The sequence below is a fragment of the Pongo abelii genome, chromosome 19 (genome assembly GCF_028885655.2).
Source record: "Pongo abelii isolate AG06213 chromosome 19, NHGRI_mPonAbe1-v2.0_pri, whole genome shotgun sequence".
NCBI classification, from domain to species: domain Eukaryota; kingdom Metazoa; phylum Chordata; class Mammalia; order Primates; family Hominidae; genus Pongo; species Pongo abelii.
In genome coordinates this window covers 75045674-75064646 of record NC_072004.2, presented here as the reverse complement: position 1 = coordinate 75064646, position 18973 = coordinate 75045674, and the positions used below count along the sequence as shown (strand labels likewise).

Genomic DNA, 18973 nt, shown 5'->3' with positions numbered 1-18973 from the left:
GCTGCTAGCATGCCCCATGGCTCCCCCTCCCTTGCTAGTCCCAATCCTTAGGAGCAGAAGACACCTCTGGAGCCCCCCAGCATTCCCTCCCTGGTCAGACTAGGCTGCCCTGTCTGCAAAATACTGGACCTCCCAACCTACATCCTTAGCTGTGCCCTCCACCCAGCTCCTGGGGATGATGGGTCCCAATACCAGGACTGGGACCTCAGACTTCTGCTAGGGGTGCTGAAGGCCAGGTACCTGAGATGGTGTGGGGTGTGGTAGGGCATGGTGGGTGGGCTGCTGAGTCCCCACCCTGACCTTTTTGGTACCCATGCTAGGGGACCACAGGTCGCTGAAGAACAAGATTGGAGGCAGGGAACCCCTTCCTGGGTCCTCTGCTTCCCCAAGGACCCAGGACCTCTGCTGGGGATGAGGGAACTGCCTCTAGCTTGTGACACCCCCACCCCCCGCTCTATTTTAGGCCCAGGAGAGGTGAGAAGGCGATTTCCCAGGAGGCGCTGACATCAATGCAGGCAACCAAGTGACTCCCCCCACCCCCAACCACCTGCCATGTCAGACCCAGATGCTCAGTAAGGCTGAGCCAATTCTTCCTTCGCTCTGGAGACATCTTGAGAACCTCCTCCAAGATGTAGGCACGAGGAGGCTCCTGGGAATGAGGGCCTACTAGATGGTATTCCTGGAAACTCATGATGAGCCCAGAGGGATTGTGCTCCCCATTTTACAGATGGGGAAACTGAGGCTCTGAGAGGTTATGTGAGCTTCCCCAAGTCACACAGCTGGTGAGAGGCACATCCCATACTCCAGGGCCCCACTCCTCTTAGCCACCCCTAGTCCTACTTCCATCTCTGCCCTCCATTTGGGACCACAGGGGACTGGTATATCTGGTCCCATGCACCCTCACCACACACCTCAGACACGAAGGTGGCTGTCCTGCTCCAGCCTGCCCATGTCTCAGGGCCACATCAGCAAGTCCTGATCAGGAGTGCCCCCCAGTAGGCTGGGTGAGGTTTGTCATTTCACAGTGGGGGCCCGGGGATGGGAGAGTCTGGGTCCTCCAGCATGTTCAAGACCACAGAGCAAGCCCAATCTGTGGTCCAGGCCTCTTCACCAGAGGCCTGTTCCTACCACATCGGTGGCCCTGGGACCTTAGACTTCCTGTTGGGGAGACCTGATGAGCCCTAAGAGTGACTCTCCCTGGTGGCACCCTGGGCTAATTCCAGTGGAGACTCAGTCATATGGCTCCCTGGCCCCCATAGCCACTTATATTCCTGGGTTCCCCGGCTCCCAGCAGATCTGGCGAGAACTTACTATTTTTTTTTTTTTTTTTTTTTTTTTGAGACGGAGTCTCACTCTGTCGCCCAGGCTGGAGTGCAGTGGCATGATCTTGGCTCACTGCAAGCTCCGCCTCCCAGGTTCACGCCATTCTTCTGCCTCAGCCTCCTGAATAGTTGGGATTACAGGTGCCCACCACCACGCCCGGCTATTTTTTTTTTTTTTTTTTTTTTTTTGGTATTTTTAGTAGCGACGGGGTTTCACGTGTTAGCCAGCATGGTCTCGATCTCCTGACCTCGTGATCCGCCCGCCTCAGCCTCTCAAAGTGCTGAGATTACAGGCATGAGCCACCGCACCCGGCCAGAACTTCCTATTTTTTTTTTTCTTTCGGAGAGTCTCGCTCTGTCACCCAGGCTGGAGTAAAGTGGCGAGATCGCGGCTCACTTCAACCTCCACCTCTGGGGTCAAGTGATTCTCTTGCCTCAGCCTCCCAAGTAGCTAGGACAACAGGCATGTGTCACTATACCCGGCTAATTTTTTGTATTTTTAGTAGAGACGGGATCTCACCATGTTGCCCAGGCTGTTCTCAACCTCCTAAATTCACCATGTTGTCCACGCTGTCCTCAACCTCCTAAATTCAGGCAATCTGCCTGCCTCCCAAAGTGCTAGGATAGGATTACAGGTGTGAGCCACCGTGCCTGGCCTAGAACTTTTTTTTTTTTTTTTTTTTGAGATTGAGTTTTGCTCTTTTTTTTTTTTTGAGATGGAGTCTCGCTGTGTCACCCAGGCTGGAGTGCAGTGGCACCATCTCGGCTCACTGCAAGCTCTGCCTCCCGGGTTCATGCCATTCTCCTGCCTCAGTCTCCCGAGTAGCTGGGACTACAGGTGCCCAACACCACGCCTGGCTGATTTTTTTGTATTTTTAGTAGAGACGGGTTTTCACTGTGTTAGCCAGGATGGTCTCGATCTCCTGACCTCGTGATCCACCCGCCTCGGCCTCCCAAGGTGCTGGTGGGATTACAGGCGTGAGCCACCGCCCCCAGCTGGAGTTTCGCTCTTGTTGCAATGGCATGATCTTGGCTCACCGCAACCTCCACCTCCCAGGTTCAAGCGATTCTCCTGCCTCAGCCTCCCGAGTAGCTGGGATTACAGACATGTGCCACCATGCCCAGCTAATTTTGTATTTTTAGTAGAGATATGGTTTCTCCATGTTGGTCAGGCTGGTCTCGAACTCCTGACTTCAGGTGATCCGCCCACCTCGGCCTCCTAAAGTGCTGGGATTACAGGCATGAGCCCACCGCACCCAGCCGACCTTTTTTTTTTTTTGAGATGGAGTCTCACTCTGTTGCTTAGCCTTTTTTTTTTTTTTTTTTTTTTTGAGATGGAGTCTCACTCTGTTGCTTAGGCTGTAGTGCAGTGGCATGATCTCGGCTCACTGCAACCTCCTTCTCCTGGGTTCAAGTGACTCTCCTGCCTCAGCCTCCCAAGTAGCTGCAATTACAGGTGTGTACCACCATGCCTGGCTAATTTTTGTATTTTTAGTAGAGATGGGGTTTCACCATGTTGGTCAGGCTGTTCTCGAACTCCTGGCCTCAAGCAATCTGCCTGCTTCAGCCTCCCAAAGTGCTGGGATTGCAGGCGATAGACCTTATTTTTTAATTTTTTCAGGGTCTCACTCTGTTGCCCAGGCTGGAGAACAGTGCACAATCATAGCTTCCTGTAACCTTGACCTCTTGGGCTCAAGTGATCTCCTGCCTCAGCCTCCTGAGTATCAAGGACTACAGGTGGCGTCACCAAGCTTGGCTTTTTTTTTTTTTTTTTTTCAGATGGAGTCTTGTTCTGTTGCCCAGGTTGGAGTGCAATGGTACGATCTTGGCTCACTGCAACCTCCTCCTCTCACCGGGTTCCAGCAATTCTCCTGCCTCAGCCTCTCGAGTAGCTGGGATTACAGGTGTGCTCCACCTCCACCGTGTCTGGCTAATTTTTGTATTTTTAGTAGAGATGGGGTTTCACCATGTTGGCCAGGCTGGTCTTGAACTCCTGACCTGAAGTGATCTGCCCACCTTGGCCTCCCAAAGTGCTGGGATTACAGGTGTGAGCCACCATGCCTAGCACTTTTGTATTTTTTGTAGAGATTGGGTTTCATCATGTTGTCCTGGCTGGTCTCAACACCTGGACTCAAAAGACCCATTCAAGGCCGGGTGTGGTGGCTCACGCTTGTAATCCCAGCACTTTGGGAGGCTGAGGTGGGTGGATCACGAGGTCAGGAGATCGAGACCATCCTGGCTAACACGGTGAAACCCCGTTTCAACTAAAAATACAAAAAATTAGCCAGGCGTGGTGGTGGGCGCCTGTAGTCTCAGCTACTCGGGAGGCTGAGGCAGGAGAATGGGGTGAACCTGGGAGGGGGAGCAGCCTCCCAAAGTGCTGGGATTACAGGCATAAGGCCAATGCTTAGCTAACAAATTTTTTTTTTGTAGAGACAGCGGTCTTTTTATGTTGCCTGGGCCAGTCTCGAACTCTTGGACTCAAGTGATCCTACAGCCTCAGCCTCCCAAAGTGCTGGGATTAGATTACATCTGTGAACCCCGGCACCCCGCCTTGGCTAGACCTCTTGCCTCTCCCTTGACCACAGTCCCCAGTCCCTGAGGTTCCACCTCCCCTGTCCCTGAGGTTCCACCTCCCCTGTCCCTGAGGTTCCACCTCCCCAGTCCCTGAGGTTCCACCTCCCCTGTCCCTGAAGTTCTACCTCCCCTGTCTTATGCTTGCCTCAGCTCTCTTAGGAGCTGTGGGATCCCCACATAGAAAGCTTGCTTCACGTTCTCTCACCCACCGTCCCTCCTGAGGTCAGGGCTGTCTGTTTTCTCATTGGTGGCCCCTCATCAGACTGGGACTTCAGAAGAGCAGGGCTTGTCTTCCTCATCAGACCTGACCCTGATAGTAAGGGCTGTTTTCTGCTTAGATCAGGGCAGGCCTGTGTCTCCCCCTCAAACATAGGGTTCCCTGGGGTGCCCCACCTCAACTTCATAGCTATGGCTGGCTCCTTCGGTCCATCCATTGAGGCTGGGGCCACTATTTCTGCTGCCCTGATGCCACTCTTGGGGTTGCTCTTGCTGAGGGAGCTGTGGGGCCCTGAGGGGTAGGTCTCTGGCCTCCCTTAGGAAGCCCCTCCCCTAGGAGGCCAGAGCCTCCTTCCTTCTGCTGCTCTTCTAGCTCTTCAGCCGATTCTCTCAAATTTTCCTGCACAAGGGCCAAGTTGGGGATGCAGGGCCAAGACCTTGTCTCCACAACTCCAGGTAAGGGAGGGGTGCTGGTTGCCCCCAGCCCTGGGGTGATACCATGGGCAGTGATTCCTGCCAGTGGAGGCCATCCAGGCCTGGTGCCCAGCCTTAAGGCCTGCAGCACAGACCATGCTAGTCAAGGGGGCAGGATTCAGGTCTCCAGGCTGGGGTCCCAATCCTGCCTCCCCCACGAACCGGCTGTGTGACCTTGAGCAAGCCTGCTGGCCTCTCTGGGCCTTGGTTTCCTCATCCATGACACAGGGGTTAGAAAACCACCCCCCTCACAGTGCTCCTCTCGGGGATGATGGCTGAGCTGCCCGTGCTTGTAGCAGTGTCTGGCACATAAAATGGGCTCAGTCACCCTGGGCTCGCACCGTCCAAGGCGCCGAGGAGCAAACTGGCTCCCTGGCCCTTGCCCAGGACCCCAGGCCTCTCTATGGCTTGGGGGCCTCGGGGTCCTCTCTCTACCCAGCGCAGAGAACCTGTGCCTGATGTCATGATGTGGAGGGGTGGCAGCAGGGGAAGTGCCTAGCATTTGGACAGGAAGTTCATCCTGCTTCCTCTTAGATGCCAGCCCAGGGTCCAAGGACCATTCTTCTCATCTGCATAGCTCTCCCGGGAAACCTTATGCTCCTCCCTCTCAGGCGTCCAAGTGGCCCCTCTTTTAATCTCTGAAGCTCTCAGGCTTCACCAAGGGAGGAGTTGGGGGCACCTGGGGCACCAGGATCCCAGGCACACTCATCCTTTGGGAGGTTTGTGGGGCACAAATACAGTCATACCCATAAGGGCCCAAGTGCCACTTCTCTTCCACAAAAGGGATCCTCCTGGAGCTCAGGAGAGGGCCCTTGGGAGGCGGCCTGGGACAGGGGGTCTCACAGTGCCCCTCAGCAGCTTCATCCACAAATGCACACCCGAGATGAGGACGCCAGTTACCAAGGGACACTGACAGGTGGGAATTAGTGAGAATAAGCTTTACGTAAGTTTAGGAGGGAGGCTCACAGGCATGTGTGCCTGTGGGTAATATGTTATTTGTTGAGACAATGTGCCAAGCTCTGTGCCACATACCTCACAAACACATCTGATTTCATTCTTGTGACTTCCTAGAGAGGTAGCAACTATGATTACCTCCATTTTTCTTATTTATTTATTTATTTATTTTTGAGACAGAGTCTCGCCCTGTTGCCCAGGCTGGAGTGCAGTGGCGCAATCTCGGCTCACTGCAACCTCTGTCTCCCGGGTTCAAGTGATTCTCCTGCCTCAGCCTCCCGAGTAGCTGGGATTACAGGCGCGCCATCACGCCCGGCTAATTTTTGTATTTTTAGTAGAGATGGGGTTTCACTATGTTGGCCAGGCTGGTCTCAAACTCCTGACGTCAAATGATCCGCCCGCCTCTGCCTCCCAAAGTGCAGGGATTATAGGCGTGAGCTACCGTGCCCAGCCTAGATTACCTCCATTTTTTAGATCAAGAAAACAGTTTGAGCTGGGCACAGCTGAAACTCCCCTGGGAAGGGGAGCCAAGGTCCAGGATGAGAAGGAGTGCTCGGGTATACAGCACTCCTGCTGGTGGCAGGATAGGGAAGGACATAAAAGATTTGCTGGCGGTCACAGTATTTTACTATAGGAAAGGGTCCTGAAATCATCTCATCCAAGCCCCTTACTTAAAGACAAGGAAACTGAGGCCTGAGTAAAAAGGCATTTTTCTGAGGTCACAGTGAGCTGGAGGCAGCTAGCTCCTGCATTCCACTCAGCAGAAGGGAGTTGGGGTGGAGCTACCGATCGGTCACATCTGCCGAGAAGTGAAAGGCTCAGCAAGAAGAGGCGAGAACAAAGGCCTGGGGACCTAGTCTGAGGAAAGCAGTTAGGGCTGGAGGGCTCTTCAGGTGTCTCAGAGCTGACTCAGGGCAGACGGCAAGGCCTGTGCTGAATGAACGAACGAGGGAATGGGCAATGGTGAGGAAGGGCAGGGGGACAGGAGAACCAGGCCACTGAGGGGCTGCTGGGACCAAGGGAGTCAGGCTTCAAGGAGGAAAGAAAGGAGAAAAGGAACCAAGTTTGGTCACCAGTAGCCTGTCCATGACCTTGGAATAGATGATCTTAGTGGAATGCTTCAGGCAGAGCTACCCAGGAAGGAAGTGTGGAAGGGAAGGAGGTGAAGAGGAGGCGGTAGGTATAGACCACAGGAAGCAGCCAGAGAACAGAAGGTTGGAGCCTTCAAGTATTTGAAGTTGATTTACTGAATCAACTCAAGTGTTTTCCAGGAGAGGAGCATGGCATTTTGGGGCAGAGGGGAGAGATGGCAAGTCTGAGAAGGAAACCAACAAGGGTGGTTGGCTAGGTGGGCTGGAGGGCCAGGGACAGACAGCGTGACTTGTGGAGGGAGGACACCTCTTCAGAAAGAAACGGCAACATGTTGAAAAGGGACTGACTGCAAGATGAGGCAGTGCCCACTGGGTCTGGTCAAAGTCATCTGGTGCGGGACCGGGATGTGGAAAGGGGGCTGGAGTGGAAAGGAATCTGAGCAGTGCTCACACCAAGGAGCCACCGCAGGACCTCACTGACATCAAGCACCACCCATCCATCCTGGGTCAAGTCTCAGATGTTCTGGTTTCACCTCTAATCTGAGTCTACAGCCAGGAAGCTGCAATGGAGAAATGGCTGAGGAGTGTTCCAGCCCTGGCATTTGGCCTGGCAGAGATGTCCAAGGTCATGATCATTGAGATGGGGGGGAAGGCAAGGGTACACGGATGTGAGGTTCGGGGAATGGGTCCTGGGCAGCTGACAATGAGGGCACCTGAACCTGGCACCACGGGTTTTGTGTGAGCAGCAGGTAAAGGTATCAAAGTCTGAGACAGGGGCGAGGGGAAACTTCCTCATGCAGAGGGGTGGTGTCATGGGGAATGAGGCAACCCCATGTCACAAAAGGAAAGGGACGAACCCAGCAGTGCCCAGACACAAGCCACAGTCTGGCTTCAGGGAAGAGGAGTGGGCCCTTAACAGGAATGTCCGCCGAAGCAAAGGAGTTTTCTTGGGAGGGATGGAGGGGCATGTCCTCTGCAGGCAACCACTCCCCAGGCAGCAGAGCCAAGTAAGTGACCAGATGAGACTGGGTAAAGGAGGCTGGGCAGGGACAGAGGCAGCCCTGCTCCCTGGAGCCCCTGGGCAAGGCCGGCAGGAGGGTTGTGGCACTCACACACGTGTGACTTGCAGGAGGTCCCATCCCACCATCTAGTGATTCTGTCCATCACTGCTGGCCCGCAGCCCTGCCTTGGGTCACTGGAGGGCAGATCAAGGACCGACATATGACATTCCAGCCCCATCTCTTTGCTATTTGTTATTAACAAATTTATTTACATTTCCTGAACCAAAATTAATTGTAAAATTTAACAGGAAGGGGGTAACATGACCTCTAAGGTGGGCTGTACACATAGTTGCTCTATTTCCAACTAATAACTTGAGTCCTCACCCATAGCTGGGCCCCCCCCCTTCTTCCTTTGAAAGGAGACACAGAATAGCACCAGGCTTCCAGGAGCTTCAACATTTAAAGAGACAACTCTTTAAATGCACGGACACAGAGAAGGGTGAGAAGAACCACGGTACAAATTGTAATGAAAGAAAAAGTGGCCAGAGAATCGATAGCAAACCCATTTCTGTCTCCCGATTAATGGCTTGGCTGCCAGAAATGGGGGGAGGTCCTTGGGGAAGGAGAGGAGGGAGCGAGGGAGGAGGGTGATGTGGAAGTTGGCAGGTGACACACTGGCCCCGGAACAGCCGAACTTCGGGCAGGCAGCTCAAGCTGAGGAGGCAGAGAAGGGCCGAGAGGGGTTCCAGAGGGGGTTCTGGCCACATCCTGGGCTCAGGGGAAAGGTCAGTGCGGGGCCCCAGCTAAGTGCCTGGGGGAGGGAGCTCTGTGAGTGGTGCAGCCCAAGCCCCTCCTCTGCTTCATATGTTCCTGAGGATCTGCGTGCGGGAGCGTGGGGGGCTGGGGGAGGGGACAAACACAGGCATTTCGGAAAGCAGGAGCGGCCACATGCTCGTGGGAAAGGAGGCCGGGGTTGGGGGTGGAGCACATCAACAGCTAACCCGCGGCTCTGCAGAGAGGCAAGGGCCTGTGGAGGGCCAGGAAGCCGGGCCAGGACTCCTGCTGCCCCAGCTCCTTTGTGGTCCCTCCCCATGCCAACTTCGCCTCTGCCTCCTGGCGTGGGCGGCCAGCCTCAGCTGGGCAAGCCCACTGTAGACTCTGCCTGGTCAGGAACATGGCAGGAGGCGGGGGTAGGAGAGCCCCCAGCCCAGATTCTCTCCCAAAGACCTGGCCAGTGGGAGGGCTGGCTCTGTTGCCTCCATGGAGCTGAGCGTGACAGCTGCTAGCTGGACTTCAAAGGCCAGGCCCAGGCCTCCTTCTGGCTCTTTTGGGGAAGTCCTGGGGTTCTGCCCCTCCTGCGTCCTGGTCAGCCCTGGCCGGGTGTGCAGCACCCAGCAGAGGAATAAGTTGTATCTGTGGCCCTTCAATCTGGAGCTGCCTGGCCCTGTGAACAGCCAAGCACCTTGGGGACTCATAGGAGCAGCTCTCTGCCAGCATGGGGCTGGGGCTGGGGCTGGGGTTGGGACCGGGGCTGGGGCTGGGGTTGGGACCAGGGCTGGGAGACAGGGAGACAGGGCACCTGGAGAGGCTGGGGGGCCCAGAGGCATCGGGAACAGCTGGCTCCCGCACTGGCTGGCAGGGGCTGCAGGAGGGAGGTAGACCTGCTCTCTACAGGTGCTCCTGAGGGCTGCACACTGGTAGCTGAGTACAGGGGAGCTGATGGCTGGCCTGGAGCTGTGGGGCAGCTGGGGAGCTGGCCAGCCTCCTGGGATACAGGGCCAGTGGCTGTACACTCAGAATCCTCAGGCCCTGGGGGCCACCCTTCCCCCAGAACTCTGCTGGTCTGTCTGTGGGCTGCCAGGCGAAGGGGTCTGGGAGAGAGAGGCAGGTCTGTGAGTGGCACAAGGGCTGGAGGGAGGCAAGGAGTCTGGACTCATGGCCTGGAAGGGGAAGAGAGGGAAGATGCTTGCCACTAGTTGTCCTGGTGCCGCAGGGGTTGGGGGCTATTGGGACAAAAAATGAAGCCTGTGGCCAGGAGGCCCCCACTCTCTTCTCAGCACTGCCACTGGGGAACTGAACCTTCCGCTTGTGGCCAACAAGTGCCAGGTCTGGGCCAGAGGAGAGTTCCATAAAACCAGAGCTAGGCAGGAGGCATTGGCAAGCAGGGCTCCTGGACACTAGTGTCCCTGGGGGGTCCACAAACACATCAACTGACCCCCCCAGGTCCTGGCAGCTTGCTATAGGTCCAGGTACCTCACCAGTCCCTGCATGTTCAGCTGGTGCCTGCGTGCTGTCCACTGTCCCATCCTCCTCTGGGATACCTGATGCCTGGCAGCTGTCTTCTTTCCTCATCCTGGGAGATGCTGCCCTGGGATGGGAGGGCTGATGGGGGTGCAGAGTCTCAGGACAGAGAGGGTCACAATCAGAAGCTGGGGAACCTGACCACCTGTTGGGACAGAAACACCCAGTGAGCTGCAGGTTGCAACTTCACAGCAGGCCTGGGCCAGGGCTGAGGGCAGAGGGAGAGCTGCCACAGTTGGCGGTTCATGTGCCGAGAGAGCTGCCTTCTCTGAGGCCTTGGTTGAAAGTCCTCCCGTTTGGGTCTGAACCTGCTGCAGCAGCCAGCACTGTGTGCACTTCTCTTGGCTCTGCGGCCTGTGGTTGGGGCCGGCCAGAGGAATAGGTTAGAGGCTATTCCATTTCATGACTTCACAGAGGAGGCTGTGCCCTTTGGCAGCTGAAGAAAGCAGCGCAGTGCCTGGCTGTGCAAGTTGAGCTTGAGGTAGAGATTTGGGGTGAGAGGTGAAGCCACAGCCCCAGGTGGGAGAGGGTCTGCCTTGCTGGCAGCAAGGGGAAGCGGGGCTCAGAGGGCCCTGGAATTCCCACCAAACCCCATGCAGTCCTTCTTTCTGGGGGTGACTTCTACAGAGGGAGAAAGACTTTGCTTTTCACCTACCTAGGAGAGGCCCAAGCACTACCCCCCTGCTCCCTGGCCAGAACTGCTTATCATCCACATCAAAGTCCGTGGAGTAGGAAGGGAGCCACAGTCTAGTCTGGGTCTAGTCTTCATCAACTGAAGCCACAAATGGAGGTCTTTTTATTTTTTTTGGCCACTCCCAAAACAAACAGGACTGAGGATGAGGGGAAAGGAAGGTGAGAAAAAAGGAAAACATCACAGTCTGGTCCCAGCAGCCACAAATCTGAGGGTCTCTTCCCACCCAGAGGGCAACAGAGGAGAGTGTGGACGCAGTTGTGCCTGCCAGCGTGCCACTCACCTGGGGCGGCCAGCCTGGAAAGGGATGTCTGCAAAGCTGTGGCTGAGCTGGGCAATGATCCTGTCCACTTCTGCATATAGATGGGCTTCCAGGGCAAAGCTCCGGTGCTGGGCACTCTGAAGATGCTGCCGACCGGGGAGAGGAGCACAGGGCATTAGATGAGGCCTGGGGGGAGGGGGACACGGAAGCTGACCTCCCAGCCCATGCTCTGGCCCTGGAGGACAGCCATAGCAGCGTAGAGATTGCATAGGAAGGACTCATCCCCAGTGAGCAGGCTCCCTCAGGGCACTCTGGGAGCAGCTGCTTAGTGGGGAAGGGGCTCACCACATGGAGCTCCTCGAAGGCCTCTTGACAGCACTCACAGTAGCCTTTCTTCCTCCTGGGCATGGTGCGGACAGCTGATCGCGGGCTTGGCTCTCCATCCTTGGATTCTCTGGGGAGGGTACATAGTGCGGCAAAGTGGTTACTGCTGGGGCCCTTGGGGGAGGAGCCACTACTTAGGGCCTGGAGCCTAGGTCAGAGAGGGGAAGGACCAAGATGGCCAAGGGTCTGGGCAGTCACCGGCAGGCAGGCCTTCCCTGAGCTTGGTACCAATTATCTAAGAATGGCAAGAGGGGAACAAGGAAGAAGATGTCTGGAGACGTCCCTGTGGGCAGCCTGTCTTATCTCTGTCCTTCTCTCTCTCTTTTTCTTTTTGAGATAGAGTCTAGCTTAGTCACCCAGGCTGGAGTGCAGTGGTGCGATCTCGGCTCACTGCAACCTTCACCTCCTGGGGTCAAGCCATTCTCCTGCCTCAGCCTCCCGAGTAGCTGGGATTACAGGCGCCCGCCACCATGCTCAGCTCATTTTTGTATTTTCAGTAGAGACGGGGTTTCACCATGTTGGCCAGGCTGGTCTCAAACTCCTGACCTCAAGTGATCCACCGTGCCAGCCATCTCCATCCTTCTCTTAAACCACAGGTGAGGATGGGATGGTGATGGCAGCAGCAAGAATCCCTTGTAGGAATTCCAACTCTGTGCTCAAACCTACACCCACATTCATGAGACCTGAAAGATGAAAGGGAAAATGTCTCAACTACAGTGAAGGGACTACTCTACTTTTCCACCCTGAATGTCTCCCCAGCTTGGTTCAGTCTGTCCCTTCTCTCATGCTGCCTTGGATCTCTCACAGCTGTCCTCACTGTCCGCTAGGACTTTCAAACCTTCCTCAAACCTGACTTCTTTTTTTTTTTTGAGATGGAGTCCCGCTCTGTCACCCAGGCTGGAGTGCAGTAGCACGATTTCGGCTCACTGCAACCTCCACCTCCTGGATTCAAGTGATTCTCTTGTCTCGGCCTCCCAAATAGCTGGGATTACAGGAACACACCACCACGCCTGGCTAATTTTTTTTTTTTTTTTTTTTGTATTTTTAGTAGAGACAGGGTTTCACCATGTTGGCCAGGCTGGTCTCAAACTCCTGACACCAGGTGATCCGCCCACCTCAGCCTCCCAAAATGCTGGGATTACAGGACTGAGTCACCACATCCGGCCAAGCCTGACTTCTTATCTGAATATCAGCCCCATATTTCTTTTTTTTTTTTTTTGAGATGGAGTCTCGCTCTGTCGCCCAGGCTGCAGCAAAGTGGCGCAATCTCGGCTCACTGCAAGCTCCGCCTCCCGGGTTCACGCCATTCTCCTGCCTCAGCCTCCCGAGTAGCTGGGACTACAGGCGCCCGCCACCACGCCCGGCTAATTTTTTTGTATTTTTAGTAGAGGCGGGGTTTCACTGTGTTAGCCAGGATGGTCTCGATCTCCTGACCTCATGATCCGCCTGCCTCTGCCTCCCAAAGTGCTGGGATTACAGGCGTGAGCCACCGCGCCTGGCCTATCAGCCCCATATTTCTAACAACCAAAGGGCATTTCTGACTGGCTATCCAGCAAACTTGACAAGTCCAAAACACTCTTTTTAAAGACTTCCTAAGTATGACACAAAACCCAGAAGATATACAGAAAAACTCATAAATTCAACTATATACAACTTTAAAATATGTATGCATGGCAAAGAATCATTAGCAAATGATATGGTTAGGCTTTGTGTCCCCACCCAAATCTCATATTGAATTGTAATCCCTATAATCCCCAAGTGTCAATGGAGAGACCAGGTGGAGGTAACTGAATCATGGGGGTGGTTTCCCCCTTGCTGTTCTCGTGACAGTTCTCATGAGATGTGATGGTTTTTAAGGGGCTCTTCCCCCTTCACTCAGCACTTCTCCTTCCTACCACCTTGTGCAGAAGGTGCCTTGCTTCCCCTTTGCCTTCCATCATGATTGTAAGTTTCCTGAGGCCTCCCCAGCCATGCTGAACTGTGAGTCTATTAAACCTCTTTCCTTTACAAATTACCCAGTCTCAGATAGGTCTGTATAGCAGTATGAAAATGGACTAATACAGCAAAGTTAAAAGACAAACCACAAACTTGGGGTTTTGTTGTCGTTTAAAAGTATTTACAACTTCTCTGCTCAGGGGGGCTTAGGAAAAAATATACATATATTGATTTATTCACAACTGCCAGGTCCGGTGGCTCACACTTATAATCCCTGCACTTTGGGAGGTCAAGGTGGGAGGATCACTTGGGCCCAGGAGTTTGAGACCAGCCTGGGAAACATGGTGAAACCCCACCTCTACAAAAAATATAAAAATTAGCCAGGTGTGGTGGTGCGCACCTGTACTCCCAGTTACTTGGGAGGCTGAGATGGGAGGATTGCCTGAGCCTGGGAGGTGGAAGTTGCAGTGAGCAGAGAAAAGAAAATATTTACAACTAATAACAAAGAGCTCATTTTTCTAATATGAGAAGGGCTCCTTACAAATCATTAAAGTGATCAATAACCAAATAAAAAATGGGCAAAGTATATAAAGAAGGTTCACATAAAAAGAGATTCAAACAATCAAACATATGCAAACATACTTAGCCTCATTCATAGTAAGAAAAAAACAAAAATTATAATTATACTGAGATACAGTTTTTAATGTTATACTGGAGGTCAACATATCTGCCAGTCACAGCATGAGGCAAGGGGATGGGAAACAGCCTGTCTCATGCAGTGCAGGTAAACATATAAGTTGGTATCCCCTCCATGAAAAGCCATTTGGCTGAATTTATCAAAATTATAAATGCATGTATCTTTTGACCCAATATTTCTATCTCTAGGAATTTATTCCACAAATACACTTGAACAATTGCAAATGTACTCTGAACATGATTTTCATTGGAGCTAATCTAAGCATCCATGAATAACAGACTGGTTAAATAAAATACAGTAAATACATTCCATGCAATGGAATAATGGATACCCTGCAGCCATAAGAGGGAATGCAATTTTTTTTTTTTTTTTTTTTTGAGACAGGGTCTACTCTGTCACCCAGGCTGTTGTGCAGATTCACCACCTTGGCTCACTGCAACCTCCGCTTCCCATGCTTAAGCAATTCCCCAGCCTCAGCCTCCCAAGTAGCTGAGACTACAGGCTTGCACCACCATGCCTGGCTAATTTTTGTATTTTTAATAGAGGTGGGGTTTCGCCATCTTGCTCAGGCTGGTCTCAAACTCGTGAGCTCAAGTGATCCACCTGCCTCGGCTTCCCAAAGTGCTGGGATTACCACTGTGTCTTGCCAGATTTTTTAAAAATATAAAAATAGAGATGGAGGTCTCATTATGTTGCCCAGGCTGGTCTCGAACTCCTGGCCTCAAAGTGATCCTTCCCCCTTGGACTCCCAAAGTCCTGGGATTATATTCTTGGTCTATCTCCAGAGATAGTTCATGGATATACAAGTACATGTGTATCCTTCGTTCCCTCTTCTTACATAAAGAATCATATAGGCTGGGCGTGGTGGTCCACGCCTGTAATCCCAGCACTTTGGGAGGCTGAGGTGGGTGGATCACGAGGTCAGGAGTTCGAGACCAGTTGGCCAACATAGTGAAACCCCATCTCTACTAAAAAAACAAAAAATTAGCCGGGCGAGGTGGTGTGTGCTGTAATCCCAACCACTCGGGAAGCTGAGGGAGGAGAATCGCGTGAACCTGGGAGGTGGAGGTTGCAGTGAGCAGAGATTACGCCACTGCACTCTTGCCTAGGCAACAGTGCGAGACTCATTCTCCAAAAAAAAAAAAAAAAAAAAAAAAAAGAATCATCTGGTATTGACTATGCTGGATGTTACTTGCTTTTTCTTTTCATGCCACCCCAGGCTGCGCTCTCCATTTGGCAGGGGTGTGAGGCACTACTCGGATCTCCTCCAGCCTCTACCCTTGGGAGGAAGGTTGCACCAGTGAGGAGATAGAACTGGAGGCTGGGTGTGGAATATAGACTTTTCACATTAAACCATTTGTAACACAAATTTTAAACTTTTTAAATTTTAAAAATTTTCAACTTTAAAATATAATAATGATTTCAAAAATGTAAAAATTTAAACACTTCTTCCTACACATATTTTCCACATGCACACACACACACACACACACGCCTGGAATTTTGATGTCCTACCAGGGCCAACCCCCCGCCTAGGCTCCTCACATGCAGATACCAAAGCGTCATTGCTTCATCTTCCCTGTACAGCCTCTTAGCTCCTCTGTGATCCCAAGGCTATCCCAGGCCTAGCATCACTGCCAGCGCCAAGCCTGGGCCACCTTCTGACTGGCTCTCCCTGGTATCCCTTGTATTGGGACTTAACCTCTCCTTGCTCCCACGTCATCTGTTGCCACATTCCCTTAATTTTTTCCCTCCTATTTGTACTATTTTCTGACCCACAGCCTTTGTCAGCTGATGGAAACCACAGACCCTCCTTGGCCCCAGGAACTCCAGGGCTGAGAGTCTGCTCTGTTCTCTCCTGGTCTATAACCCCACAGCCCAGAGGTTAGAAAGGGTCTGAGAAGGCATCTCACCCATCACCTGAGCTGAATTCCTTTTCTACTTTGGTTAATGAGCGTTCAAATTCTCAAACATCTGCAGAGTAGAAACATTAACAAGCCCACAAGCCATGAGCCACGTAATCCAGCGATCTTCTCCTCCGCCCCGCCCCTTAGTTATTCCTGATGTTTGGCCCAACCAGTTTAAACTTTGATATTCACTAAAATCACCTGAGAGCTTGTAAAATGCAGCTTTTGGGGATCCATCATCAGAGATTTTGATTCTATAGATATGGGGTGGAGTTCAGGAACCTGCATCACGGTTTCACTCTGTCACCCAGGCTGGAGTGCAGTGGCACAATTATAGCTTACTGCAACCTTGAACTCCTGGGCTCAAATGATCGTCCTGCCTTAGCCATCTGAGTAAGTGGGACTACAGGCACTTGTCATCATGCTTGACTAATTTTTTTTTTTTTTTTTTGAGAAGGAGTCTCGCTCTATCGCCCAGGCTGGAGTGCAGTGGCGCAATCTCGGCTCACTACAGCCTCCGCCTGCCGGGTTCAAGCAATTCTCCTGCCTCAGCCTCCCAAGTAGCTGGGATTACAGGTGTGCGCCACCATGCCCGGCTAATTTTTTTTTTGTTTGCATTTTTAGTAGAGATGGGGTTTCACCATATTGGCCAGGCTTGTCTCAAATTCCTGACCTGAAGTGATCCGCCCACCTTAGCCTCCCAAAGTGCTGGAATTACGGGCATGAGCCACTCTGCCTGACTCATAATTTTTTACATTTTTATTTTATTTTTTTTGTCGAGGCAGGGTCTTGCTATGTTTGTGTGCCCAAGTTGGTCTCAAACTCCTGGCCTCATGTGATCCTCCCACTTTGGCATCTCAAAGTGCTGAGATTACAGGCATCAGCCACTGTGCCCAGCTAGAACTTGTACTTTTAATGAGACCCCAGGGGACTCTGATGATGGTGGTCTATAGATATGAGTTTGAGAAAGCGGTCTATTGTCCTCTGTGTATACTCGGTAAACACAGTGAGGTAACTGCTGAGTGAGGTAACTGCCGGGTGCACCATGTCTGGTTGCAATGGTCCATGCTCTGGGGGAAACAGTGCAGGCCAGGGGTTCTGGGCGGACAGGGTAAGAGTGCTGTGTCTCAGCAGTGAATTAACAAATAAGTCTTCTTTGACCCTTAAGGAGAAGGGGGTGCCCTTCACAACCCTGGCACCTCCTTTTCTTCTTCAAGTTAAATTCTTCAGTACAGATGAAGAACACAAAATAAAATGGATGAACGCTCCTAGTCTCTCTTCTCTGGGCTACGTTCCCAGAATAGACTTTGCCTAAGGAGCAAACACATGGCCATTCCCAAATCTGACCAGCAGGCCCCCGATGGGGAGGACTTTGGCCCGTAACCAGCCCTTGGTACTCAGGAACCAGAAAGACCCACCTGGTATGGTGCATGCTGCCCAGGGTCGTCAGGGCCTCAAAGGGACTTGCATCTTTGGGTCCAAGAAAAGAAATTTCAGGAAAGGATTTAAACTGATGATGGAAAGGACGAAACTTCCTGCAACAGAGAAAACTTCCATTTTGACTACAATGGGGAAGGTAAAGGCTGAGGAGGGGGCCTCACCCAATGCCCTAGAATTCCAGCCCTGATAAAGTGGACTCTCACCTCCACATCTTTTAAATTCTATAACAAAACTCATCAGCCTTTCTAGGTTAAATTAATATGTATGTTCTCCCTGTCTTTTTTTCTTTTTTTTTTTTTTTTTGAGACAGAGTCTTGCTGTCACCCAGGCTGGAGTGCAGTGGCGCGATCTTGGCTCACTGCAAGCTCCGCCTCCCGGGTTCACGCCATTCTCCTGCCTCAGCCTCCCGAGTAGCTGGGACTACAGGCGTCCGCCACCACGGCCGGCTAATTTTTTGTATTTTTAGTAGAGACGGGGTTTCACTGTGTTAGCCAGGATGGTCTCGATCTCTTGACCTCGTGATCTGCCCACCTCAGCCTCCCAAAGTGCTGGGATTACAGGCATGAGCCACCACGCCCGGCCCCTCCCTGTCTACTTTTCAAACTCATACCACTGCCTCCCTGGAATCCTATAAGCACCTTCTGGGCTTATCCTATTTTATGTCTAAGGAAATGAAGCCCAAGAGGTTCTGTGACTTGCTCAAGGGCTCACAAATAGTTAAGCGGCCAAGGTCAGATCAGAAGCCACATCTCCAGACTCCTGATCTACTTTTCCCCACCTTCCCATTTTGTTTCTTGACCCTACAACAATCTTTGAGGACTCTAGCCTGGCAGATTCTAAATGGAAGAATGTTCAAACCAGAACAGTTATTTCCCTGTTCTGTGAAGTGTTCTTGCTGGTCCTTAGAACTATTTGAGGGCTGGTGTTCTGAAAGGAGAAGACAGGCACAGTGAAGGTTCTGGATAGTCAGACCTGGACTGAGTGGTTCTGGCAGTGTGCCTCAAGTTGCAAACATTCAAGAGACTTGCAGAGACAGAAGTGATCTGTGTATACTTCGCAAACCCTGCCGAGTGAGGTAACTGCCGGGTGCACCATGTTTGGTTGCAATGGTCCATGTTCTGGGGGAAACAGTGCAGGCCAGGAGTTCTCAGGGAGTAGGGTGAGAGTGCTGTAGCTCAGCAGTGAATTAACAAATAAGTCTTCTTGGACCTTTAAGGAGAAGGGGGTACCCCTCACAACCCTGGCATGTTTCTTTCTTCTTCAATGATATTTTGTTGCTGCTTAGGGGGCTTGAAACTTGACGATGGGCAGGCTAATAGGCCTAATAGGCTTTGAACACACCTGCTTCAAAACAGCACATTAAAAAAAAATCACAAGAGGCTGGGCACTGCGGCTCCCCCCTGTAATTCCAGCACTTTGGGAGGCCGAGGCAGGTGGATCACCGGAGGCCAGTTCGTGACCAGCCTGGCCAACATGGCCAAACCCCGTTTCTACAAAAAATACAAAAGTTAGCTGGGCGTGGTGAACACCTTTAGTCCCAGCTACTCGGGAGGCAGAAGAATCGCTTGAATCTGGGAGGCCAGGGTTGCAGTGAGCCAAGACTGTGCCACCGCACTCCAGCCTAGGCGACGGAGTGAGACTCCGTCTCAAAAAAAAAAAAAAAATTCACAAGAAATCTCAGCTCCAGTTGGATCTCCTCTCTGGCCTATAACGCCAGGAAC

At 52.4% G+C, this 18973-nt stretch overlaps 1 protein-coding gene and 1 pseudogene across 12 annotated transcripts in view; both read right to left on the bottom strand.

Annotated features, from left to right (window-relative positions):
- Positions 1–3070: 3070 nt before the first annotated feature.
- On the bottom strand, positions 3071–8023 carry LOC129051175 (protein DBF4 homolog B-like; annotated as a pseudogene).
- Positions 7877–18973, bottom strand: part of DBF4B (DBF4B-CDC7 kinase regulatory subunit) — a 61669-nt gene continuing 50572 nt past the window's right edge. For 6 of the 12 annotated variants that reach the window (XM_054537105.2, XM_063718233.1, XM_063718235.1 and 3 more), the window contains 4 exons: positions 17231–17347; positions 11235–11343; positions 10911–11035; positions 7877–10081 (listed from right to left, as the gene is read on the bottom strand). In XM_054537105.2, coding sequence (XP_054393080.2) covers positions 9304–10081; positions 10911–11035; positions 11235–11343; positions 17231–17347 — 1129 coding nt within the window. In that variant the 3' untranslated portion in view covers positions 7877–9303. Of the gene's footprint in view, positions 10082–10910; positions 11076–11234; positions 11344–17230; positions 17348–18973 lie in introns of all 12 variants that reach the window. The other 6 variants (XM_063718234.1, XM_063718236.1, XM_063718239.1 and 3 more) reach the window with 4 other exon arrangements.